This window comes from Ovis aries, chromosome 19 (assembly GCF_016772045.2).
Source record: "Ovis aries strain OAR_USU_Benz2616 breed Rambouillet chromosome 19, ARS-UI_Ramb_v3.0, whole genome shotgun sequence".
Lineage (NCBI taxonomy): Eukaryota > Metazoa > Chordata > Mammalia > Artiodactyla > Bovidae > Ovis > Ovis aries.
This window is the reverse complement of record NC_056072.1, coordinates 39,257,584-39,283,757: the sequence shown is the minus strand read 5'-3', so window position 1 is coordinate 39,283,757 and position 26,174 is coordinate 39,257,584. Positions and strand designations below refer to the sequence as shown.

General features: G+C 47.5%; 1 protein-coding gene across 4 annotated transcripts in view; it reads left to right on the top strand.

Moving 5' to 3' along the window:
- PTPRG (protein tyrosine phosphatase receptor type G) overlaps positions 1-26,174 on the top strand; it is a 774,731-nt gene that overhangs the window by 646,780 nt on the left and 101,777 nt on the right. For all 4 annotated transcript variants that reach the window (XM_060402273.1, XM_027958231.2, XM_027958232.2 and 1 more), the window contains exons 9-12: positions 11,463-11,647; positions 14,596-14,704; positions 19,552-19,601; positions 21,404-22,166. In XM_060402273.1, the coding sequence (XP_060258256.1) occupies positions 11,463-11,647; positions 14,596-14,704; positions 19,552-19,601; positions 21,404-22,166 (1,107 nt within the window). The remainder of the gene's footprint in view (positions 1-11,462; positions 11,648-14,595; positions 14,705-19,551; positions 19,602-21,403; positions 22,167-26,174) is intronic.

Genomic DNA, 26,174 nt, shown 5'->3' with positions numbered 1-26,174 from the left:
CTTCTGAAAAGACCTTGATGCTGGGAAGGATTGAGGGCAGGAGGAGAAAGGGACGAAAGAGGATGAGATGGTTGGATGGCATCACCGAGTAGATGAACATGGGTTTAGGTGGACTCCGGGAGTTGGTGATGGACAGGGAGGCCTGGTGTGCTGTGGTTCATGGGGTCACAAAGAGTCAGACACGACTGAGCGACTGAACTGAACTGAAGTGATTCTGCTGTAGAAAAGAAGGAAATGTTGCCAGTTGCAACAGCAAGGGTGAACTTTCAAGGGCTTCCCAGATGGCGCTAATGGTTAGAAAACCCACCTGCCAATGCAGGAGATGTAAGTTAGCTGGGTTCTATCCCTGGGTCTGGAAGATCCCCTGGAGGAGAGTATGGCAACCCACTGCAGTATTCTTACCTGGAGAATCTCGTGGACAGAGGAGCATAGTGGGCTTTGGACCATAGGGTCACAAAAAGTCGGACACGACTAAAGCGACTTAGCACAGAGGCAGGAGTGGACTTTGAAGGTATTATGCTATGAGAAATAAGTCAGACAAAGATAAATACCATATGATCTCATTTATATGTGAAAACAAAAACTAAGGACATAGATACAGGGAACTGACAGGGGTAAGGTTTAGGGGTGGGGAAAAGAAGTGAGCTAGTTTTTGTTTGTTTTGTTTTTTGGTTTGAATAAATTGAATGATTTTGAAAGGAAATTTTTGAAAAGAGTAAGAGATGTTTCTAGTATCACTTGGGAAATGACAAATTTTTAGGAGCTGTGTGCCAGGAACCCATGGCAAAGACCAATACATATATTTTCTATTGTAACAGGTTAGAGTTTGCATGATTTAAGACAGCATAGATTTAAAACTTGAAAACAGAGTTGTCCTCATGCTTGGGGAAACTTGGAGTCTCCCACATCTTGAGAAAGTGGTCCTTGAGTCAGAGCTGCCAAGGATGGACTCAGCTTTACACACTTTCTTCCTTTGAGACCTGGGTCTCCACCATCCTCCTCCTCATTCTCTGCTTGCCAAGTCATGCTAGTATTCTTCCCAATTTTCCCACCTCAGGGACTTTGGACAAACTCTTTTTCTGTCTTCCATATGTAAGTTTCCTTCCTTCCTGCTCATATTATAAACACCTAATCATTGTTCAGATTTCAGTTCAAGTATCACTGTGCTCGGTAAGCGTTCCCTAACCAGTCTCTCAAATCTAGGTCAGAGTTCTTTATTAAACCATTTTACAGAGTGGCTATGACATTTTCCTTAAAAGCATGTAATCACATACTCCTTACTGCTGGGAGTATTTAACCTTTTTGATGCCATGGACTCTAAGCCATCGGGTGAATCCCATAGACTTCTCATTACTGATGGTTTTCGATCGATTACTGAAGAAGCCAATTTTCTTCAGATAATATGAAAGTAATTTTTAATTGTAATATAATAATTGATCTGTTTCTTGATGAAGACATTCAATTATAAAACCTAGCAGCAGATCTGATAACCATTATAATTTCAAAATAATAATGAACATAAAGGAAAATTTGAAGTATTAGCAGTAACTGCAATCAAATAGGAATATATCTGATTTCTCTTGGTGATGTCACACAGTTTCTGCTGACTACTGCAGTTTCCAACATTTGAAATATAAGGAAACGCTAAATTGTAGTTAGAGATTAGCAAAAATAAAAGTGTATTTTTTTCCGATCCAAGTTAACACATTCCTATGGATTCTATCCAGAGCCCCTAAGGAACCCCAAATTAAGAAGCCAGTTTTAACTGGGGTAAAGCAGTTAATGTCAGTTTCCCCTCTGGGCTGTAATCTCTAGATGATCAGAGACCATGTCATCTTGTATTCACATTTATCCCTAGTTCCTTGCCGTACAGTAGGTGCTTAAAAAATATTTAACAGTTGCCAGGTCTTAGAGCATCCTTCCAACACAGCAGCCAGTGTGTGCTTGCGCGTTTCATAGATTTATTCCTGATGCTTCCACTTAAGCTTTATCCCAACTCCACTTGGTGTGTCCAGAACCGAAGGAGTCTGACTCCACAGTGACAAAGTGAGTGAATGACCTTCTTGAATCTCAGACTCTAAAATAGAGGTAATGATGGAACCAGCAGCCCCACAGAATGACCTGAGGATGTGCTGATGTAATTTGTGAAATGCACAAACTCAGCCCAGAACCAGGCTCCTCTGATAGGACTCGTGACTGTTGCAATGTTGTCACAGAACAGTGCAAGCAAAGGCCCTGGGGTGGGCACCCTGCTCTACCACTCCTGTTTCCAGCCTCCACATGGTAGCTTGAGGGGATCACAAGCTTAGTTTGTATTTCTGATGGAGGGGAACTGTACTTGGGCTGTGCCCAGTCTTAGAAGGCCTTGAAGGAGTTGGAGGCTATGCTGGAAATTGTCAAGAGATGCACACTCTTATCTGTCATTGAGAACAAAGAAAACCAGAAAGAACAGGTGGGAAGAAAGCGTTTTGCATAGAGTATTGTTAACCAGGAGGCTTTCCACTTAGCTCAGTGGCAAAGAATCCGCCTGCCAGTGCAGGAGACACAAGTTCAGTCCCTAGGTTGGGAAGATCCCCTGGAGAAGAAAATGGCAGTCCGCTCCAGTATTCCTGCCTGGGAAATACCATGGACAGAGGAGCCTGGCGGGCTACAGTCCATGGAGTCAGACACGACTTAGCAACTAAACAACGATAACCAGGGAGGAGGCACAGACCTGAGGCTGGAGCAGGGATGTATTATGTCTTTTGTATGGGACGTTTTCCACCTTTCAAGCCCTTTGAATGACCCTCCTGACCTCTTCAGTAGCGTCTTGCAGATGGGAGAACAGACATGGGAGGTGTTTATGGATAGAGTGTGTATGATAACTGCACCTATCTCCTTGGTATGAAATACGGCAGGCTGGGGCCAGTTCTGAGTCTTCCTCCCACCCAGGGTGCACAGCCCAACCCAGTGGCTTGATCTCTCTGAATGCCAGTGTCTTCATTCATCTTGCGGGGAGAGGGTGGCCCTGTGGACCGTCTGCGAGGAAGGCACGGTGCCTGACCCCTGGCAGGTGCTTGGCAGCTCCATCTAGGTAAGAGTTCGGATGTTGTCCTTTCCCCCCAATGCCAGGGCTGGGACCCTGCTTTGACCCAGTTCTGGCACTTCTCGCATGCGGTTTCCCTTTCAGGAGCTCTTAGGCAGTGTTGGGGGAGGTGACACTCCCCTCACCCAGAGTACCACGATGCCAGGTTTGAAGTCCTACACTATCAGCTTTGGGGGACTTTGTGTTTACCCAGACCTTTTTGATACAGCCCTTCAGAAACAGAAATCCTTCCCCGAGGCCATATCTTTGGAAATTTTTCCTAAAGCACTCCACATTCGAAGGTTCTTGAGCTAGGCCAGGCGAGAAAGCAGTGACAGGCATTAGGCGGTCTGAGGCCAGGCTGGTGCTGAGAAGTTCCCACCTGCTCACGAGGACCCGCTGCCTCCCCCACGGTCCTCCGCTGGGTCCATGTGATATCATCCCCGCCCGGTCCCCACTTCACAGGAGACAGCAGTCTCTTGTCCATTGACAAGCTCTGGGAGAGAGTGGATGGCCCCAATCACTGTGTTAGAGCTGTGCTGTTCATTTGACGCCAGATCAATAATTGCCCGTTGCCTCAGGTGCAAAACTCGAAGGGTCTGGTGGCGGGTGGAGGCCCCCAGGGATGATTTCAAATCCAAATCATGTAAGGCACTTGGAACTTACACTGGCTTTCACATTGAAAGCCTGCTATTAGTTTATCTCTAAGGCCCCAAATGAAGAGGAGGGAGGGGGAATCTCTCATATATTTGTGGAACCACCAAGAAAATATCCCTGACATTGATTGAGAATCAGAGGACCTTGGGTGCTCGGCTAGAAGCCTCTTCATTATGTAATGAGGGCTGGGATCATAATTAAAGGTGGTTTAGAAGGAAGGCAGGGATTCTCGGAGCCAGCGCCCAGCATCAGCCAAGATGCCTGTGAAATGCAATCAGACTCCAGTGGGAAAGTAATCAGGCCCCCACAAGGGGAGGCTGATGTCAGGAGCACCTCATGGGGGATGTTCGTTCAGAGAGCTGGGTGTGGTGCCTCCCACCTGGTTAAAAGGCTTTGATTTTGCGCAAAAGGATGTATCGGGATTGGCCGACGCCCTGTGGTGGGTGTAGTTGTGATGGTCATCGTCAAGGGCATTGGACAACCTGCTTCCTGCCTAGGGCGAGGCAGCTGTGAGTGAAGGCCAAGGAGGGCGGTGGGAACTACGGCAAATACGAGGGCACAGCCCCATCTGAAGGTGGGGCTCTGGGAAACCACTGCAGTGTGTGGATGCAGACCCAACTGAAAAGCCGGCTTTACATGTAAATTATACCAGTTTTTAACAACTTACTGACCAGAGATGTATTAATGCATCTCTTGTAACCCAAATGTTATTGGCCAGAGCGTTTCAATATTCGCTTACATAACAAATCACCAGCCACAGGTGTGGCTGCTGCTACTGCTAAGTCGCTTCAGTCGCGTCAGACTCTGTGCAGCCGCATAGACAGCAGCCCACCAGGCTCCCCCGTCCCTGGGATTCTCCAGGCAAGAACACTGGAGTGGGTTGCCATTTCCTTCTCCAATGCATGAAAGTGAAGAGTGAAAGTGAAGTCTCTCAGTCGTGTCCGACTCTTAGCGACCCCATGGACTGCAGCCTACCAGGCTCCTGTGTCCATGGGATTTTCCAGGCAAGAGTACTGGAGTGGGGTGCCATGTTAGTTTCTGCAAAAATCCCCTGCTCAGTAATCCCCATGTGGGCCTGGTGGTTTGTCCTTGCATGTGCTGCTGGGCCTCGGGCCCTCAGGTTTTGGCTGAGCCACAGTGTCCTCTGTGATCTTTACCCCCAACCCTGTGAGGAGGGTAATGCCAGGTACCAGCCACCCATTTCGCAGATGAGAACACAGGGGTCTCTATGAGTCTGGCTCCTGAGTCCACGCTTTCTTCATTATACCAGCTCTTCTAAGCTGTCCCTTCTGTGATGTACCTCAGTGCAACTTTTATCTGATTAATAGTTGGAATTTTGATGGAGGTGTTGTAGGAAGGAAGGGTGTGCGTTCCTGAACAGGCCAGCAAAGTGTGGAAGCACAGGGCCAGAGCGTCAGGGAGACTGGGTGGAGCTGGCCTGAGAGGAGCCCACGAGGAGGACGTGAAGGTGGTGAGGCTGGAGACATCGGAGTGGCCACGTCACAGGGGACCTGTGGGCCAGGGCGAAACCAGGGAATCAAATCCATCCATGCCGCTCATTCAGCCCACATTTACAGGGAGTCCACTGGGTGCCAGGCTCGGATCTAGTACCGAGGAAAGTGCAGTGAACAGGACAGAAGCGTGCAGCCTCCTCGTGGAGCTCACATTCTAGCAGTGAAGTGTCATTACTCATTGCAGGCAGTCCACGAGGTCAGTGGTACCAAGCACAGGAGGATCTCAGCTCTGGGCTGGGTAAGGGGCAGAATGCAGTGCAGAGAACACAGTTGCAGTCAGTATGGTTGGATGGCATCACCAACTCAACGGACATGAGTTTGAGCACACTCCAGGAGATAGTGAAGGACATGGAAGCCTGGTGTGCTTCAGCCCATGGGGTTGCAAAGAGTTGGACACGACTTGGCCACGGAATCACAAAACGTGTTTCAAACAAAGATTAGGCCTCCCTTTAGCTTCTGTGTGTGGCATCAACAAACCATTGATCCACAGGCCAAAACTCTTCCCACCAGCACCTTTTGTGCACCCAGGAATTGAGAGTGGTGTTTATATGTTAAACAGTTGAAGAAAATCAGGAAAGATTTCATGGCACATGAAAATGGTATGAAATGGAAATGCAGGGTCCATAACCAGTTTCACTGGAGCACGTACATGCCCGTCACGTACAGATGAGCTGGGCTGCTTCTGTGCTTCAAAGGCGGAGCTGCGTAGTCGTGACAGAGACCACGTGGCTGGGGAAGTCATGCCCACTTACTGTCCTGCCCTTCACGGGGCAAGTGTGCCCACTCCTGTCCTAAGTCCTCCCCATGATCTGCAAGTGCTTCCTCCCAGTCTGGCCCAGAACATCCACCGTCTCAGGGAGGAGGAGAGCAGAAGGGAAATTCCTGCCCCCACCTGTTCTTCCCTTAGGCTTAGCTGGGGGTCCTCAGCCTGCAGGCCCCTGACCTTCTGCTTCCATGTATAACCTTTGACAAGCATGCATCTCTGGAGGCCCCTTCAGCTACGGCTCAGATCATAAAAAATCCATCTGCAATGCAGGAAACCAGGGTTCAATCCACGGGTCAGGGAGATCCCCTGTAGAAGGGAATGGCAACCCACTCCAGTATTCTTGCCTAGAAAATTTGATAGAGGAGCCTGGAGGGCTGTAGTCCATGGGATCACAAAGAGTTGGACACGAGTGAGCACCTAACATTTTTTTCATTTACTGAATTCTCCCCATGGCAGGTGGTCCCATTAGAGTGAGGCTAGACCTGCCTGTTTTGTGAACTTAAAGCAATATTTTCTAGCCCTTTAAGACAGTGGAATTCTATACTGTCATCAAAACAGTCATACCAAATTCTTTTTTAAATATATATATATATATATATATATTTATTTATTTATTTGCCTATGCTGGTCTTAGTTACAGCATTCAAATTCTTAGTTGTGGCATGTGTTATCTAGTTCCCTGAGCAGGTATCAAACCCAGGCCTCCTGATTGGGAGTGTAGATCTTAGCCACTGGGTCACCAGGGAAGTCCCCCACGTTCTTCTTTATAAGACAATATTTCTATGTCTTAAAACAACAAGAAACTCACTCATAGAGCCACAATGCATTATATCCCATTTATGTCAAATTGTATGTATGTGTTTTTGCAAATGTACAAAGATGTTGGATCCCCAGAAAGTTAACAGTTATCTCTGGATACTGAGATTATGGGTGATATTTTTAAAACTTTCTTCTTACTTTTTTGGATGACTTTGGTTGCTTTTTAAAAACATTAGCATGAATCATCTTAATCAGTAAAGAAAAAGCCAGCTATTTTAATTTCAAAGAACAAATAAGAAGAATGGTTGCATCCGCCTGTGGGTGATAGAATTATTTATGTGGTTGTGATGTAACTGGTAGAGACACATGCATTCCCATACGGCTCATCCCTAATTGGATCTTCAGAATAAAGGAGATAAGTAAGAACATGGGAGAAAGTGAGGAAAGATCTAGAAGTCAGAAAATCTGACATGGTCGTCATTGGAGGGGACTCAGTCTTAATATATAAATGTCCTTGGTTCGTTATTGGTATTTGGATAGATCGGAAAGTAGATCTTTTCCTGGTTCGCCCCTGCCCGTCCCCCAACCTTGACACTCTCTAGAGAAACTAAGCCACTTAGGGTATTTTTTTTAAATGATGTGTTGGCGCCACCTAGTGTCAGCACCCTGTCATCTCACCCCCTTGTCTCCGGAGGAGCCGACCATCACATTCATTGTTTGATGTCTCTGCTCTGGTGGCATTTGTGCAGCAGGCAGCGAAATGCCTCCCGGGGTTCTTCAGGGCATTGGGGATGCCTCATTAATTTATCCCTTCCTTCCTGTCTCAGTTGCACAAAACGAATCTGTCCAACTGAAGCGGGGTTTGGCAGTTGAAGAGCAAAAAAGGATGCCTCCTTGTCAAAACCAATCTCCACTTTTCTCTAGCAGCTGGCTCCTTAAAGCCGTCCCTGCTTTTCTGGCAGGAAAGCCATCTTCCCCAAGGCCGCCTTGGGCTTGGGGCTCTCGTGTGACAAATAGAGGACTCTGGCTCGTGTGGGCTGCTTGGCTTGTAGTTGGCCTCCCGGGAGAAACCAACACCAAGCTCCAGCCCTCCAGGGCTGCCTTCCTCCTGCTTGCCACTGCGCAGCGTTGTCCTCCCTCGCCCCCTCGCCCCCATGACCCTCCTTGTCCAGCACGTCATCGCCTTTGCCTATTTGCTCTAGAACCCGATCCTGTCCTCCTTTTCTCTCCCAGCTCGACAAGCACCCCCACTGTCTGCGGCACCTCCTCCCAGGCCTCTCTTCTCCTCCCTTAGCTCAGCTGAAGCTCCAGGGACCTTTGTGAAGTGCCCACCTGCCTGTGTGGTTCTGTGGTTCAGATCTTTGCCGTGGCTTCTGAGTGCTGTAGGGTAAAGGCTGGAATTTCCCTCTGGGCATGTGAGGCCTCCTGCCTTGTTTCCTGTACCCCGAGCCAGCAGCCTGTCTTTGATTCCCCCAGGTCTTCTGCCTCCTGAGGTCCCTTGGCCCACCCTCCCCTCCTCCCCTGACTCCCACACAGTGAGTGTCCACGCAGTCCTCAGTTGGATGTGTCTTCTTCAAATGGGGCCTTCCCTGGACTGCTTAGCATGAGTCAAATCTCCTGAGAAAGTGCTTGGAAAATGCAGCACAGCCCTCCTCCCCTTACCCACCCCATCCCAGGGTAACAGTAACTCCATACATGTCATTCTTTGGTGAATCGCTGCCTCCCCCCTTTAGACCAGCAGTTCTCAGCCAGGGATGGTTCGCCACCCTGGGGACGTTTGGCAATATTTGGGGACATTTATGCTTGTTTTAACTTGGCAGGAGGGATACTGGCATCAAGTGGGTAGGGGCCAGGATGCTGCTAAACATCATACAGGGCACATGGCAGCCCCCAGAAGCAGAGAATCGTCTGGCCCAAGAAGCCAGTGGATTACTCAACTATAAAAAGGAAGGCATTTGAGTCAGTTCTAACGAGGTAGATGAGCCTAGGGCCTATAATACGGAAGGAAATAGGCCAGAAAGAGGAAGACAAATATTACATATTGACGAATACATGTGGAATCTAGAAAGATACGACGTCGATCCTATGTGCAGGACAGCAAGGAGACGCAGATGTGAAAAACAGATCCTTGGACTCGGGGAGAAGAAGGTGGGATGATTTGAGAGAATAGCAGTGAAACTTGTGCTGCCCTGGTGGCTCAGACAGTAAAGAATCTGACTGGCATGCCGGAGACCTGAGTTTGATCTCTGGGTTAAGAAGATCCCCTGGGGGAGGGCATGGCAACCCACTCCAGTATTCTTGCCTAGAGAATCCCTATGGACAGAAGAGCCTGGTGGGCTGCAGTCCATGGGGTCACAGAGTCGGACACAAGTGAGCAACCAAGCACAGCACAGCACATTCATGTTACCATATGTAAAATAAATAGCCAGGGCGAGTTTGATGCATGACGCAGGGCTCTGTGACAGCCTGGAGGAGCGGGCTGGGGAGGGAGGGGGAGAGGGGCTCAGGATGGAGGGGACACATATATGCCTAAGGCCTGTTCATACTGATGTATGGCAAAAGCCATCCCAATATTATAAAGTAGTTTTCTTCCAATTAAAATAAATAATAAACTCAAAAATGTCTTTTGAGAAAAAGAAAAACCGTGCCTCAGAGTGGAAGCCCCACGGAGGCAGGAACCATGGCCACTGGGAAGGAGGTCATCTGGAGAGCCAAAATGCCATTTAAAGGCTGACTCAGCACTCTCAGCCTTTAAATGGGCTTGTCTGTAGACAGGTACAGAACTACCGCATCCCTTCAGAACTACCAGCCAGAAGGAATAAGTGGGAGGATTAGCCTGACTTTTCCTTGTGCTCTACCTACATCAGAATAGTTATACAGAGTCCCCCTGCTCCTAAGAGAGTCATCCTGACCTTTTGTGCATTTGCTTTAAAAATGATTTGAAGTCCTATTTTTAATTGTATTTGTTTACACTCTGGTCTATTTACAGTAAAATTTAATCTACTATTTTTAGTTGAGACATTCCACAAGTCAAACAGCCTTGGTTTCTAACAAAAATTTTGTTGTGGAAGCAAAGGCCAGATGACTAGGCAAGATTAAAAGAGGTTAATGCATCATAACAGCTGAGCCTAAACTGTGATGTTGGGGGATAGGGTTGTAGACAACCTTTTGGAGACAAGTGGGGAAATTGGAATGTGCACGCTATGTCAGATAATATCAAGTTAGTGTTTATTTTCTAAGGTACGAGAGTAGTCAGCATGGGCTGCTATATCACACACCATAGCCTGGGTGTCTTAAAACAGCAGAAGTTTATTTCTCACAGTTCTGGGGGCTGGGGGTCTGACATCAAGGTGCGGGAGTCACTCTCTGGTGAGGACTTGCTTCCTGATGCACAGGCGGCCATCTTCTCGCTGTGTTGTCATGTGGGGAAGGGGTGAGGGAGCTCCCTGGGGTCTTATCAGGACCTTCATCCCACACTTAGAGGCTCCACCCTCAAGATCTACTTGTCTCCCCACGCTCGACCTCCTATTACCATCTCGTTGGACATTAGGTTTCAGCACATGAATTTAGGGGCACACAGGTACTCGGATCCTCATCATTGCAGGATGTCCTCATTCTTGGGAGATACAGACCCAAGTATTAAGGAGTGAAGTTCAGAATGTATATGACTTGTTTTCAGGGATAAAGCAGGAAAGTGTTGTGTTGTGTGTGTGGTGTGTGTCTGTGTGTGGTGTGTGTGTTGTGTGTATGCTGTGTGTCTGTGTGTGGTGTGTGCCTGTGTGGTGTGTATGTGGTGTCTGTGTGTGTGGTATGTGTCTGTGTGTGGTGTGTCTGTGTGTGCTGTGTGTGTGTGTGGTATGTGTCGTGTGTGGGGTGTGTCTGTGTGGTGTGTATTGTGTGTCTGTGTGTGGTATGTGTCTGTGTGTAGAGTATGTGTTGTGTGTCTGTGTGTGGGGTGTGTGTGTTGTGTGTCTGTGTGTGGGGTGTGTGGTGTGTCTGTGTGTGGTGTGTGTGTGTGTCTGTGTCTGTGTGGTGCCTGTGTGGTGTGTGTCTGTGTGTGGTGTGTCTGTGATGTGTGTCTCTGTGGTGTGTCTCTGTGTTGTGTGTCTGTGTGTGGTGTGTGTGTGTGTGTGGTATGTGTCTGTGTGTGTGGTATGTGTCTGTGTGTGGTGTGTCTGTGTGGTGTGTCTGTGTGTGGTGTGTGTCTTGTGTCTGTGTGGGCTGTGTCTGTGGTGTGTCTGTGTGTGTTGTGTGTCTGTGTGTGGGGGGTGTGTGTAGTGTGTCTGCGTGTGGGGTGTGTGTGTTGTGTGTCTGTGTGTGGGGTGTGTGGTGTGTCTGTGTGTGGGGTGTGTGTGTGTCTGGTGCGTGTGTGTTGTGTGTCTGTGTGTGGCGTGTGTTGTGTGTCTGTGTGGCGTGTCTCTGTGGTGTGTCTGTGTTGTGTGTTTGTGTGTGGTGTGTGTCTGTGTGTAGTGTGTGTGTGTTGTGTGTCTTTGTGTGGTATGTGTGTGTACAGAAGGAGGAGGAGAGAGGGAAAACAGGGAAATGTTAGCAGGGAAAATGTTGGCAGGGGGAGGCTCTAAGTGGCGGGAGTGTGGGCACTCTCCGTCCTCCCGCGCCGGCGTTTCGCGGCTGTGGCCTTCAGGAGCGCGGGGCATGGGGCCCGGGGTGCCGCCAGGCGCTGAGCTCGGCCGTGTGTGTCCAGTCTGCAGCTCCCCGCCCGTCCACATGAAAGTGCAGCCGCTGAACCAGACCGCGCTGCAGGTGTCCTGGAGTCAGCCGGAGACCATCTACCACCCGCCCATCATGAACTACATGGTGTCCTACAGCTGGACCAAGAACGAGGACGAGAAGGAGAAGACGTTCACCAAGGACAGCGACAAGGACTTGGTAAGACTGCCTTGTTCTGAGTCGGGGCATCCAGGGCAATGAGGGGGGCCCCGTGCATCTCCGGGGGTGCTTCCTGTGCGACATTCCAGCCCCATGCCGCCTTCCTGGTGAAGCAGGTACTGCCGTGGACAGCGCTGCAGCGCCTGCTTGGGCTCCATCCCACCCTTAAACTTGCCAGCCACACTGCCAGGAAGAGTTAATCTGTTCGTAGTTAAGCCCTTCAAAACTGACTGCTTTTTCTTTCATTATTTAAAAAGAGACGTCAGAAAGCCTCCACGAAGCGCTCATCATGTGATAGCGTTAGCATAAATGCTAAGTGCGTTACACAGTTAACCGTACAGCGGGGCCGGGCACAGTGTGAGCACTCTCAGTGCTCGCTGTTACCATTACTGCAGTTATTCCCCCTCTGCCTTCCTCCTTCCCACCCCTCCTCCCCTCACCCCCACCAGGCAACCCTCTGCAGTCCCCACCGCTCCCTTCTGTCACATTTCATCTGCCTCACGCCTTCTACCTGCGAGACCTCGGCGACCACACCATTTTTAACCACAGTTCTCAGGCTCTCAGAGCCTGTAATACCTGACTTCACTTTTGAGCTACACATGCCCAGTTCCGTGTTTCATCTTAGATGTGCATAAATATTTAGTGGCCAGCCCCCAACAAGGCCCTTGAGAACAGATGTTTGCAGAAGCCAAGTCTTCTTCCCCTAGAAAAGCAATCACTCCAACAAGCGCTGGTCTTTACATCTTTGCCCGGAAACTCAAAGCGACACATTTGGGTTTGAAAGCCTGGCGTTTATTGTTAATCAAAAGAAGTCTTTGGGATAATGAAGCCCATCATTGTATATGTACATGAAAAATGTAATAGCACCGAGTGGGATTCTTAATGACTGTTACTGCTTTTTTTCTTCCCAATACAGAGTCCCCAGGGCCCGTTCAATCACTTACAGAGTAATACTTTCCGTATTGCTTCAGATGACGATTCTTTTACTTCATTTCCATTTATACTTTCAATTTCCCCACTAGATGTTGTTATCTGGGTCACATTAGGGAATGATGAGCTTCAAGAAATCAGAGAGGAATCTGTTGAAAGGCACCCAAGGTTGTGATGTGTTTTAACCTTTTCTCTTGTCAGGACCTGAAGTCCGGGAGGGAGGTTTCTCTTTCTGAGCTGAAGGGGCTTGCATTAATCAGCAGAAACTAGCTAGGCGCTTATTCGGTTTCTTATACTAAGTGGGAGATAATTAAACATGCAAAGATGAATAGATACCAGCTCAGAGTGAATTCTAATAAATCCCTGCTTAGAGGAAGCGAAGATTTTTGCTCTGCACAGAAGACGAGGTCACAGGTTTAGAGACTGAGGCATAAATGAGTTTCAGAGAAAGAGAGAGATGTAGAGAAAAACATGCTTTGACAGCAAGTTTTTTATAAGGATTTCTAGGGGTGGTTCTTTTCTTTGGGGACACACAAAATTAATTTTCTTAATTCCTCAAGAAGTTGAGAGTGCTGACTTAGTGGCAGCAAAGCTTTTCTCCAATTTAGGTTTCTGTGGCCCAGAAACATTCCCCAAGCATTTTCCTGGCTTTTGCCAGCATCCCCCTGACACACGCACCCTCACTGCCAGCCTGGGGAACAGGTGTTGTTGCCTGCCTTTTCCAAAAGGTAGGCTGAAAGTGAAATAATGGGACCCTAACCTCCCGCTCTACCCAGGAATACATTTGCTAGGCAGCAGGCAGCAGGCATGGCCACAGTAACTTGTTAATGCCTCTGCAGAGGTTTTCAATAGCTACCTTGGGGGAAACCCACTCAGTGGTTAAGCTTCCAGAGCTGCTTTCTGGACCTGGCCCAGAATTCAGTGACGAGACATTTCAACATCAGGGAGTCTTTAAAAATCAGTTGCTTTTGCTATTTGTTTCTTTGGGTAAGCAAGCCCTGCCAACTTTTTAGGCACTTTCCATTTTCTGATTTTTAAAAGTCTCTTGGAGTAAAGCTTTGCGGGATGGGGATCTGGATTTGGCTCCTGACCTGGGACCAGGGATTGGAAAACTTTTCTCTTGAAAGAGTCAGAGAGTTAAGATATTAGGTTTTAAGGCATCTGTGGGCAACTACTCAACTCTGCCACTGAAGGGTGAAAGCTGCCACAGCAACAGGGAAATGAATGTGTATGGCCGTGTGCCAATAAAACTTTATTTACAGAAAACAAACAGCGGGCCAGACTGGGGCTGTGGGCTGTCACTTGCCAACCCCTGTGTTAGACCAGGGGCGTGGTTTCTATTGTGTGGTGAGGACTACCAATCAAGGCTTGCTTGACCTGTGTTGTATGACAATCACAAGAACCCTGCGAGGGAAATCTTACTCTCTCCGCTTAACAGCTGGAGGGAGCAGAGGCCAAAAGACATTGAGCAGCTGACTCAGAATCACAGAGCTGGTGAGTGGCATGACACAGGTAGATCTCTTGTCCTCTGACTTCCGGTCGGGTATTCTTCCAGCTTCATGCCTTGTGTTATCCAAGGTCAAGGTACAACAGTGCCTTTAAACTGCAAAGAAACAGTAACACAGAGACTTCGTTGTGGCTTCTCTAAACTCTGCATGGCCCCGGAAATTCAGTACACTTGATGATTCTAGATGGTAAATCATTATCGTTTACAAGGTAGAGCAGTTTCGATAGAAGTCCCAGCCTCATGGGTACAAACAGGGCTGAAGGCACACTCCAAGACGGAGTCCAGCATCTATGTCGAGGCTGGTGTCCCTTCTCTGACTCTACATATTTTTGTGTTGAGAACATACTCCCAGGTGAGGTTGCTTCTGAATGCTTGTTCCTTTCAGAGTGAGCCTTTGGTCAGTGAGGAAGCACCGTGTTTGCTGGGCTTTGCATGGCACCCAGAAACCTACATGTGATGCTTAACAGTCTTTTATATTCGGCTTTACTCCTGTCCTTTCCTCACCCTGCAGAAAGCCACCATTAGCCACGTCTCACCCGACAGCCTTTACCTGTTCCGGGTCCAGGCCGTGTGTCGCAACGACATGAGGAGTGACTTCAGCCAGACCATGCTCTTCCAAGGTGAGGAGCTGGCCTTCTCGTCTGCCCTGAGCCCTTCTCCTTTGGGCTTTGTCTTTTTTCCTGTTCCAGTACGTACACATGAGACTACAAACCTGACCTCTAAACATCAGTGTGGGTTTTTGCAGTCACACCTGAAAAGCCTGGGCCATTTTGGCCTGTCTTTTAGGTAGGAGGTTTCACAGGCAAGAGGAGGGGAAGAAGGGTGAAGTGATTATTTTTAAAAATTAACGTTATTTTCCAACCGTGCATGTGTCTGCTACTGTATCAGATCATAGAATTGTCTCCTAGCCACAGGGAGGAGTGCTGTCTTTGGATTTTGAGCATGATCTAGTTAGCTGATTTAGGGTCTAGTGGAATGTTTCAGCTCAGCTTTGGGGCATGGCAAGAGGAGAATGCACTTTGGTGAAGAATTTAAAGGAGCTCTTAAAAACTTTGTCATCAAGATGTCATTAAAGATGTCATCTTTAAATGGAATATTTTTTAAACCAAAATCAGTGTAAAATACCCATGAACAGCAGCAAAAAATCAAAACTTTGCGTGAAGACAGGATATTCTCTGTCTTACTTGCCCCACGATCATCTCAGTCCTGGTTCCAGTAAAACTTGATTGACAAAAATTGGCAGCTGGCCTGTGGGCTGTAGTTGGCAGACCTAGTTTTGTGAAGCGAACTAAGACCAGTGTGGAGGGAGCGACCAGGGCATCAGGCTTTGCTCTCCCTGTCTGAACCTCCCTGGGAAGGTTCTTTACTTCCTGGATCCTCAGTTTCAGAGGCACAAACCAGGCCAATGCGTCTTCACATTTGTAAGTTATGTATCTGGGTTGAAGACTTTGGACATTTTCCCTAGAAAATGCCAGAAGTTTGCACATCACAGCTTCCAGGGTCTTTACAGAAACCTGTAAACCATAGATCCGGCTTCACTGTCTGGAATCCTGTGAAGAATGCACATTCACTGGCCCCTCCCAGACTAATCATCTCGGAATCTCAGAGGATGAAGCCCAGGAATCTGAATTTGAACCAGATGGCTCAGGTACCAGGCATGCAATGAGAGATGGAGAAGTTGCTGACTCAGAGCCGGGGCCTGACATGAGGGCCCCACGTTGAATCTTGGCTGCCACGTGATCTTTCTGTGACTCTGAAAATGTTGACTAATGTATCTAAGCTGCAATTTCACAGTCTGAAGGTGGTAGTTAGGAGAGTACTGCCCTCATGGGGCCCTTGTCAAGTGACAGGGTGATTCATGTTACGTAATTAGCACAGAGCCTAGAACCAATGCTCAATATCCCCTTAGTGTGAGGCTTAGTGTAAAAGATAGTATGTGATGAACCCAGAGTAGGAACCCCTGCAGCTGAGATTCCCTCCAAGGATCCCTTCTAGCTTTGCAGGTTTGCCTCTAGTATGGAAAGAGCCTTTGCTGACATTCACTCAGCTCATCCTTCCGTTTAAACTACTTGAAATTAACATGGCTGTATTTTTTTCACAAGTAAATCGCTCTCACCGTGTGTCCACCTGAATGCATGGGCCCATCTGCTTGTGTTGAGGAGAGTCCACAGGCCAAGGCCAGGTCTGTCTGGGCCAGCCCATGGGAGACAGGAGGGGAAGCCAGGCGCACGCTTGCTGAGGCCAGAGCCCGGCAACTTGGGCACATAAATCATGATTAGGCCGCCCATGCGCTCTAACTAGGAACCTGGAATCTGCAAAACCGCCTTTCCTGATTAATAGGCCCCTGAGCTCACTGGCTTCTGCACAGACTTTGAAAAATGAAATGTTTGTAATATAATGCAGTTCCCAAAAGCCTCGTCAGCTGTAAATTCTGAGCACGGAATAGTTAAAATGTCTGATCACGGTGACTCCTTAAAGATGGCAGTGCCTCCTCTGCCTGAAGACTTCCCTTGCTCGGGGGTGGACATGCATTCACTCGTCCTCTGTATCAGTGTTTGTCCCTGCATGTTGACCAAGGGACGTACAGTGGCCTTGGGATCTTCCCTGCGTCTTCCAGTGGGCAGTGGAAAAATCAACTCTGCAGGTCATCTAGCACCTTTTCTGGTGAACCAGCTAGGAGCCTGTGAGCAGTAGAGGCCAAAGTTCAAGACAGATCAACTTAAGAGTTCAGTGTTAAAAGGGAAAGAAGTGAACTTAGGGAATTTCATGGGCACTTTGTTAAGAATAATTAGGTTTCCCCTTGATAAAGTTTGCCTCTGACTTGGCAGCATGAGAAAGACATGTGGAATATTTTCATTATTACAATAAATAACATGGGTTTCCCCGGTGGCTCAGTGGTGAAGAATCCACCTGCAGTGCAGGAGATGCAGGACACGCAGGTTTCATCCCTGGGTTGGGAAGATTCCCTGAAAGAGGAAGCGGCAACCCACTCCAGTGTTCTTGCCTGGAACATCCCATGGACACAGGAGCCAAGGGCTCACAAAGTCGGACACAACTGAAGCGACAAAGCACAGCACAGCACGTAGTAAATAACACGATATTTATGTCCTGTATAACATCATAAATAAGTTATGCTTACCTTACTGTAGTAAGTATGATGATAATAATGGTGATCATTGTGTTTGGAGCAGCTCCTAGTTACAGACCCTTTGGCCATAAGTCATCTCATCTGACCTCGTGGCAGCTTGTAATGCAGACTATATATTCTAGAGGGAGAAACGATGTTCTGAGCAATTGAGTAACTTGCCCCCCACCAAAAAAAATCATTTGATTACAAAGCAGAGTCCAGTTTCTTATTCCAAAGCCTAGTCATTTATACACAATGACAAACCACCCCTAAAGCATAAATATTATTCTGTATCCTGGGTCTTCAACAAACAGCTCAAAAGATTGATTGCCAAGTATTCAAAAGTTTTTTTGCAGGTCTCAACAGTTATGCAAAATAAGGGCTTGTAAGCCTTCTCTTTGAGCCACAGACCTATCAGGCAGCCTGGCCAACCCATCAGATCCTCTCTCAGAATGGTTTATAATAAATAATTAAAATACATAGGAAAGGAAACCAATTACACTTAGATACAGTTGTCAAAATATTTTAAACACGCAAATCGGCAACGTAGTCATTGCTGCACTTCTTTTATGAAAGTATTCAATGACAGTGGTGGGTCTGTTAGCGATGGTGATTTCTGAGTAGCAATGAACATAAATGATACTTCAAAATAGCTCCAGCAACTGTAAGGCAGCAGGAAAATACCCCATTTCAATCATAGACAGAGACACAGGATGGTCCTGCTAAAGAGAGCTGAGATTCCAAGCTTCTGCTCCTCTTGCAAGAAGAAGCTACATCTCCCTGACAGCTCAGTGGAGACATGTCTCTCTTTCTCCCCCTATCCCTGAATTCCACCAGGCCGATGGACTGGTGATCTGAAAGGCCCTATAGAAGCTTCCTAGTCGTCACAACTAGCACTGACCCCAGTGCGAATTGTTCAAGATCAATGAAAACAGCCACAGTGATGGAGTGGCCACTGAGTTTGTTGGCCTTAAATTAAGGCCTTTGTAAAGGGCAGGAAAAGCAGATCTCTTAGGAAGCTTTCTTCCTGTGTTAACAAAGGGAGGTGTGTATACCTGTCTGAGGCAGCACAGTATTGATCCTGAAGCAGCTCACTGATGGTGGGAGGTTATATTTAGTGCCAGGCAAGGACTGTTTGCTTCCTGGGCTGCCTCATCTGACCTGGTTGTATTGATGTGTAGATCAGTCTATTCCCCACAGTTGTCTCTTTACACGTTTCACTTTCCAGCTGAGCAAAGTGAATATATCGTTAAGTTGGGGGTTGCAAATGTAGACATCCTGTGGCCCAGCAGGGAACCACATACAAATGAGGCGGGACCATCATGGAAAACTGGAGAGGTGCTGTTTGAAAGGGGGTGATGGACACTTAGCCCCTGCCAAATGTGCCCTGCAGGAAGGTGAACTTAGTTTTGCCAAAAATTGCGTTTTTTTTCAGGATGAGCAGAAAATTGGGATTTTCAGGTTAAAGCTGCTGTTTAAAATGTTGACAATGAATTCTTTTTTTTTTCCAAAAAGCTTGCAGGGCAAATAAAAAATAGTTCCAGTACTTGCCCCACTTCTAATTTAGGTAAAAACTCCAGCAGATACAATGTTATTTATTTGGGAATTTAGTGGGTTTTTTGCACCTTTTTCAATGCCATGTATGTATGGGAAGCAAATGTTTATTTTATACAGGACTATTGTTTTTGAGATCAGCACAAAAAGTGAGTCTGACAAATAGATTACAGTTCTTACATTTTTTAAGGAAGAGATAAAAAGTACTAGTTTAAGGTAAACTGTAATAAGTTTAGAATGCATATTATAGTCCCTGAAAGGATAATATAAGACATTATCACCAAAAAAAAAGACGAGTAACAATGGAATAATATGAAGTTCAGAAATAGACAGAATGTTGACAAAGGTCAGAGCGGTCGTGAGAACACCTCTGTGGAGGCATGTACAAACCTGCTGGGGTGCTGGAGAATGTCTGTATTTTAATATGAGGGTGAGTTATACAGCAGTAAAGATTAATTTGACTCTACACTGAAGATTTGTACATTTTGCTGTTATGTAAGTTTTATCTCAACTAAGAAAATGATGACAATTTTGTAAAGTTTTAAACTAAGAGCTTAAGACAAGAGTCGGAAACTATGACCCACAGATATGGCCAGATACGACCATTTGTGTTTTTTGATGACTCACAAACTGAGATGGGTTTCACATTTTTTGATGGGGGCGGGGGGAAATAAAGAATTTATAACATGTAAAAATTATGTTTTTCAGATTTGTGTAGGTAAGTACAGTTTTGTTGGAACAACAAGAAAGTTCTGCTGTTTACAGTATAATTTCTTTGCTTCTCAGCTAATACCACTCGAATATTCCAAGGGACCAGAATTGTCAAAACAGGAGTGGTAAGTAGAGAATATAATTGCTTTGTCATGGCTGGTTGGTAATTTGCATGCATTTAGAACTGTCACCACAAGGTGGCAGTATGATGTTGTCAAACTGCTCAATGAGACCTAGTTAAAAGACTGAATAAATTATACACTCCGTATAATTCAGTACAATGCATTATTTTAAAAAGCCTTGCAACAGAGTTAAGCCAGCAGTGTTATACTGTATTGTTTTTGTCAAGATAAAAATTTTTAATGGTTTATAATTTGTGAGATCATAGGATGTAAGAATGCAAAGGAGTGGGGACAGGCTAAGATTGAAAGGTTGTTATTTGACCAAAGTTATATGAATTTGCCCATGCTGGAGCCTCAGTATCTATGTTTTCTCCTTTCTAGTACAACTAATAATTGTAATAATAATTGCAGTGTTCGTAATAACAAATCCTACAATATATAGAGTTTTTCCTGGGTTTCAGGCACAGGGTATTAGTTTATTTACCCCTCACAGCATCCCACAAGTTTGGTATTACTATGACTCCCATTTTATGGATGAGGAAGCTGAGGCTCCGTGAGTTAATGTGCCCAGCATCTCCCAGAGAGCAAGTGAGGCATCAAGCTCAAGCCAGACTGTCTGCTCTGTCTCCAGTGCCTTATCATGGGTGGCACCTGGCATTTCATTCACCAACTTCAAAACTCAGCGTTTGCTAACTTGATCATCATTTAAACTACAGACTTTTCAAACTGAAACTTGATGAGACAGTGGTGAAATCTAAGTGGTTCTGGCTGTATTACTTTTAACTACCTAAATGATGGGATGGAATTCTGGATTCTGCATGTGAGGTTCCAAGGACTAAAAATAAATGTCAGAGCAGCACTTATTTTTGTAAGATACTGTGTGCAAATACAGTCCCTCCATGAAGCCTCATTTAGTAGGATGGGAAGAATGAGCTGAGACTCGTAGCTAGTCAGCTGCACCTCTGCCCCTTAACCTCTTTGTGCCCCATTTTCCTCACCTCTAAAGTAGAGTGATGTTCACATGTGTCCCCGGGAAAGCCTGGGATGCCCAGGCACACAGTTGGAGCTTTTTAAATGGGACTCTTACTGTCATCTTTACAAGCATGTATTTCGCTATGATTAAATCTGGAGGGTCTGAAATCAGATATGGCTGGTGTACAGCACCTGACCCAGAGATGCGGGTGTAAACCGGCTCCCAAGGCCTGCAGCGTAGAGCGCAGCCCGACTTCTGACCCGGCCACTGCAGACATGTACCGGCCACTGTCCTCTGTCCATCCACTTCCTCGCTTTCAGATGTGCAGCCACGTCCTGGAGAGCTACTGTAGACCTCAGGGCTGCGAGTTGTCCACAAGGGACACAGTGAATGCAAAAGCTCCTGCCCCCTCCAGCGTCACCCCAGCAGCACGTGACGGTCCGGTGTTGCCCCTGTATTGCTTATTTGACGTTTGCCTTTCAGACAGAGTTTCCCAGGTGGGTAGAGAACCCAACAGGAAGAATGCTGCTTGCTTTTTTGCCACTTAGCCTCCTCCTCCTGAGCAATATCAGTGAAAAGTTGAAGTTGGGTTTGATATGTAGATTACAAATTTTAAGTAATTATAAAAATATGAAGAGCGGTGACAGTCAGCCACGGAGGGCCTGTTGTCACTTTTGGCACCAGCCTTTGGGAGACCCTGAGAATAAAGGTGAAGATGAGTGGAAGCCCTTGGAGGGTCGCATCCAGGGCCTGGTTCCCAATCCCAGTGACTGACACTCTGCTTTCTCTTCCTCCCTCCCTTCCCCCCACCTCCCTGGGCAACCCCTTCAAGCCCACAGCATCGCCGGCCTCTTCGGCGGACATGGCCCCCATCAGCTCAGGCTCTTCCACCTGGACATCCTCCGGCATCCCCTTCTCCTTTGTCTCCATGGCGACTGGGATGGGCCCATCGTCCAGCGGCAGCCAGGCGACCGTGGCCTCGGTGGTCACCAGCACGCTCCTGGCCGGCCTGGGCTTCAGCGGCGGCGGCATCTCCTCCTTCCCCAGCACCGTGTGGCCCACGCGCCTGCCCACGGCCGCCTCTGCCAGCAAGCAGGCCGGCAGACCCGTCCTGGCCACGACCGAGGCCTTGGCCAGCCCGGGCGCCGACGGCGATTCGGCGCCCAGCAAGGACGGCGAGGGCGCGGAGGAGAGCGAAAAGGACGAGAAGAGCGAGAGCGAGGACGGCGAGCGCGAGCACGAGGAGGAAGGCGAGAAGGACTCCGAGAAGAAGGAGCGGAGCGGGGTGACCCACGCCCCGCGGGCGCGCAACCACACCCAGCCCAGCGCCGCGCCCTCGGCCCCCGGCACCGCTGCCCAGGAGGGCGCGCATCAGACTACATCCGGGCGCGAGCGGGCCCGCACTGCCGTCCCCACCGCCCGACCCCAGGACGCCCTGGACCCCCACTCGGTCACCCCCACCCAAGTGCCCCCCACAGTCACAGAGGAGCAGGACGAAGACAGTGATCCCGCGAGGCCCGAGGTGCCATCCAGGAAGCCTGTGCCCCCAGGGGACCGGTTTCCTGAGGATAGCAGGTTCATCACTGTTAACCCAGGTAAGCGGCCGGCCCTCCCCTGAGCCCTCAAGCTGATGTGAACAGTTACCCTTGAAGAAATATTTGAGGGTAGAGAGTGAAGATCCAGAGAGTGCTTAGTATTCCTGGAATTGTGTGCGTGTGTGTATCTCTTTCTATTTTCTTCTGATAAAAATCACCTCTTCTATTAAAGTGGCTGGACTAAGTCTTGCCTTCATACTTGCTTCCCAGTAAAGTCAACTTGCCTCAGAGTAACTCCAGGCACTTCAGCCATACTATGAAGTACATGATGGAAAAAGGCATCCGTCTTAAGAAATGTATTCTTTCAGATTTGTTTGCTTAGGCTCTTCCCCAGCCCCTGTGTTTCTGGGCTGCCTGATTGGTGCCAGTCGCTGGCCGGGGTGCTGACTGAGGTGAGCTTGTTGCTGCAGCTTGAAGCTCACAGGGTAAAAGAGGAGCCCGAAGCAGGGAAGTTAGGAAACAGAGAGGTTGGAAAGCAAGCAAGCAAATCCATGGGCAAGCCAGAAATGTAGCTAACGGTTGTTGGCGACTGTGAATGGTCATAGTAAAGGAAAAAAATAGGGTGATATCAAAGAAAATAATCAGGAAGAGGGCAGGGAGCTATTTTAACCACCAAGGGCCACTCGGGGGAAGTAACTTTATATTAAAACTACAAGGGTGAGAAGCTCCAGCGTGGGGAGAACTGGGATTCGCTCATCCCAGCCTATGAAATAGTGCCCCATTTGCTCTGAATTGTGCTTTTTATGGATGATGACTCCAGGGCACAGCTGGTCTACCCTCCACGAGGAGGACATGATGGCCATCTTCCTAGCCAGGGGTGATTTTGTGGTTCTGTCCTATGCTCATATCTTATTGAAACATCCTGTTAGTTTTTACAAGGGAGTCCTGAACATGAGGGGTTGTTATTGTTGTGGGGGTTTTCTTAATAAGAAAGTCTCTCTTTTGCCAGACTACAAGATGTTTAGTAACAATTTTTTTTCTTTCTTTTTTTTTTTTTTTTCGTCTAAGCTGTTGTGGAGTTATAAGAGTGCAAAAAAAAAAGCAACTGGTAAATATTTATTTGCTTTTGCACTTGTAAACATTAAAATTCATCTAAAGCTGAGACCTCGTATGTTAAGATACAACTTAGAATAAATTTTCATGTTTTGAATTACATTCCTCCTTAAAGATGGTATGGACTCATGTTTTGAAGTGTGGGTCTACTGTGGGTGCTGCTCACTTTGTCCCAGTTTTAGGGGAAAGTGCAGAGTAGCCCTCTAAGAATTGAGTAAAGGAAGTATCAAGCCACTTGGGAAGCTGTTTGCAACTCTTCCTGCAGGAGCAGTGACATTCCCTACAAGAATTGATGTGAAAAAGCTGGATTTCTTGGATTTGGAGATATTAAAAGAGATATTTTTGGAGTAACCACTGAATCCCAGGCGCTGGACTAGGCGTTGGGAATAGACTCTAGAGCTAGTCAGGCTTGTGTTCTCCTGAGGTTTATGTTCTAATGGAAAAGCTTGAGAGTGTTCCAGTAAATAGATGCATTAACATCAAGTGCTGGAGTTGGGGTCAGGGACGGTTTTCATTCAGTGGTCAAGGAAGGACATTTGAGTGGAGACCCCGGTGGTGGAAGGAGCTAGCTAGGCAGTGATTCATGGAAGAACATTCTGGGCTGTAAGAGCAGCAGGTCCAGAGACCCTAAAGTGGGGGCTAACTTGGATCAGTCAGGGAGCCATCAGAGGGCCAGTGTGTCTGGACCCCCGAGATCAGGGATCCAGAATGAGTTAGAGCAGAGCTCAGTTCAGAAAGGGGCTTGTCAGCCATGCTGAGGCTTGAGTTCTAAGCACTGTGGAAAACCAGCAGTGGATTTCCCCAGCAGAGTTACTCATCTGATGAACTTTTTCAGAAGGTCATTTCCACCTCTTTGTGGACATTTAGGGAGGCAGGAATGGACACAGGCAGTTGAGTTAGGAGGTGATGACTGAGGCAGCTTGGACCAGTGTAGTTTCTCCACAGACGAGCAGTGGACCTGGAATTGATTTTCAGGCTTGAACAGTTTCGCTTGCAGACTAGGGGCTCTGGCAAAGTAGCCTTCCCAGCTGGCTCCTCTTAAACACTTCTTTGTCCACACTCCTGAAAAGCTCTCCAAGCGAAGAGCTTGAAGCTTTGGCAGTTTGAGAGACTGGTGAGGGTGGGGGCCCAGGATTCAGTCCAGGTGAGCGGAAATGAGTCCTTGCAGTGGCAGTCAAGTTGCTGATTCCAGGGAGAGGGGAGCAGAAACACTTGGTAAATCCTGTGGAGACTTCTGCCTTCGGGTGCAGGACCTGTGAGTCTCCAGCTTCAACCCTGCACGCATCTGAGTGTCCACGATCTTGGCACAGTAGCTTGTGGAGTCAGATCCTTCTAGGAGGCTCTGCCCTTTATTCTCACAGGGTCCTCAGGCCAGTCTTTCCACTCAGCATCATCACCTGTAAGGTGGGCATAACTAGAGCCCTTAGTGCTGAAGGAGGTGCAGATAAACAGAGTCACCCTTCTTGTCAGTGACACGGGAAGAGGAGCTTCACGCAGCCTGAGGTCCACAGGACAGCAAGAGCGACTATGAGGCAGCCCCTTGCAGCTCTCCAGCAGTCATCCTGGGACTTTGAAGAGCAGGCGGAGACTGTGGTCCCCAATGATCTGGCACTAGAAACACTCTCCAGAAACTCCAGTCTGTCCGCAACACTGGTAAAGCAGAGTTTCTGCCTTTCCACCTTCATCTCAATGGGAGCGTCCACTTCTTCCCAAAGTCAGAGGGATCTTCCTTTAGAATTTCAGGTAGTTCCAATTTGAGAGTGGTGGTGGGGCTTGGTTAATACAGAGACGAACAAACGTTTTCTGCAAACAGCCAAAGAGTGGACATTTCCAGCTTTGTGGACTGTAAGTCTTTGTTGCAACTGTACCTCTTTGCAAGGGGGCATGTAAGCAGCCTGAAACACCCCACAAATGGGCGAACGTGATTTGAGTTCTGGTAAAACTCAGTTTTCAAAAACAGGCAGTGGGCCTGATTTGATCAGCAGGCTATCATTTGCTGACCCCTGTGGCTTTACACAGAAATGTGTATGTGTGTTGCTCAGTCGTGTCTGACTCTTTGTGACCCAGTGGACTGGAGCACACCAGGCCTCCCTGTCCCTCACTGTCTCCCGGAATTAGCCCATTGCCCGTTTGCCCATCATGCCGATTGAGTCAGTGATGCTGTCCAGCCACCTCATCCTCTACCACCCTCTTCTCCTTGTGCCTTCAGATGCTTTGGCCACCTAATGGCCAGCTGACTCACTTGAAAAGACCCTGATGCTAGGCAAGATTGAAGGCAAATGTATGTGTGCCCGTTGGTTAATAAAAGATATAAGTAACTTGAGGGTAAAACCCCGCATTGTGCATGACCCCCAAGGTCTCACTTTGCCTCGATCCATCTTCCTTTTCTCCATCTGCCTCCTCCAGCTTGGTGTTTATTTTTTTAAACGAAATCCCCATCGTTTTAATGTTAGTGGCGACTTCTTTTAAAGACTCTGGATGTACATTTGTGTAAATCTGTTCCACATTTATTTTTTCTTCGTGTTAAAAACAATTCTTCCAGTCGATATTTAGTCTCTTCAAAAAAAGCGTCAACGTTAAACAAATTGTGTTATTTTTTTACCAGCATCTCCAAAAGGCTTATTTAAATCTCCTTGATGTTTGATAACATCTTTTCAAAAAATCCTATGACTAGTATCTTCAGTATTAACTTGCAGGGAAGAAGAGAGAACGATTCTCTAGAAGAAAGGGGCCAGTTCAGACACATGCAGAAATCAGGCAGGTAACGGCCAGGGTCCCTCCCTTAGCAGCCACGGCCCAGATGTGGTGAAGACACCCCCAGAGGCCAGTTGATGCAATACAGTGTTCTTGGGGTACGCAGCATGCTCCAGCAGTAGCATCTCAGGGTGGGCACAGTCTACAAACTCATCATTTAATGCTGAGGTTTTTCCCTTTTTCTTTCCTTATATCTGGGAA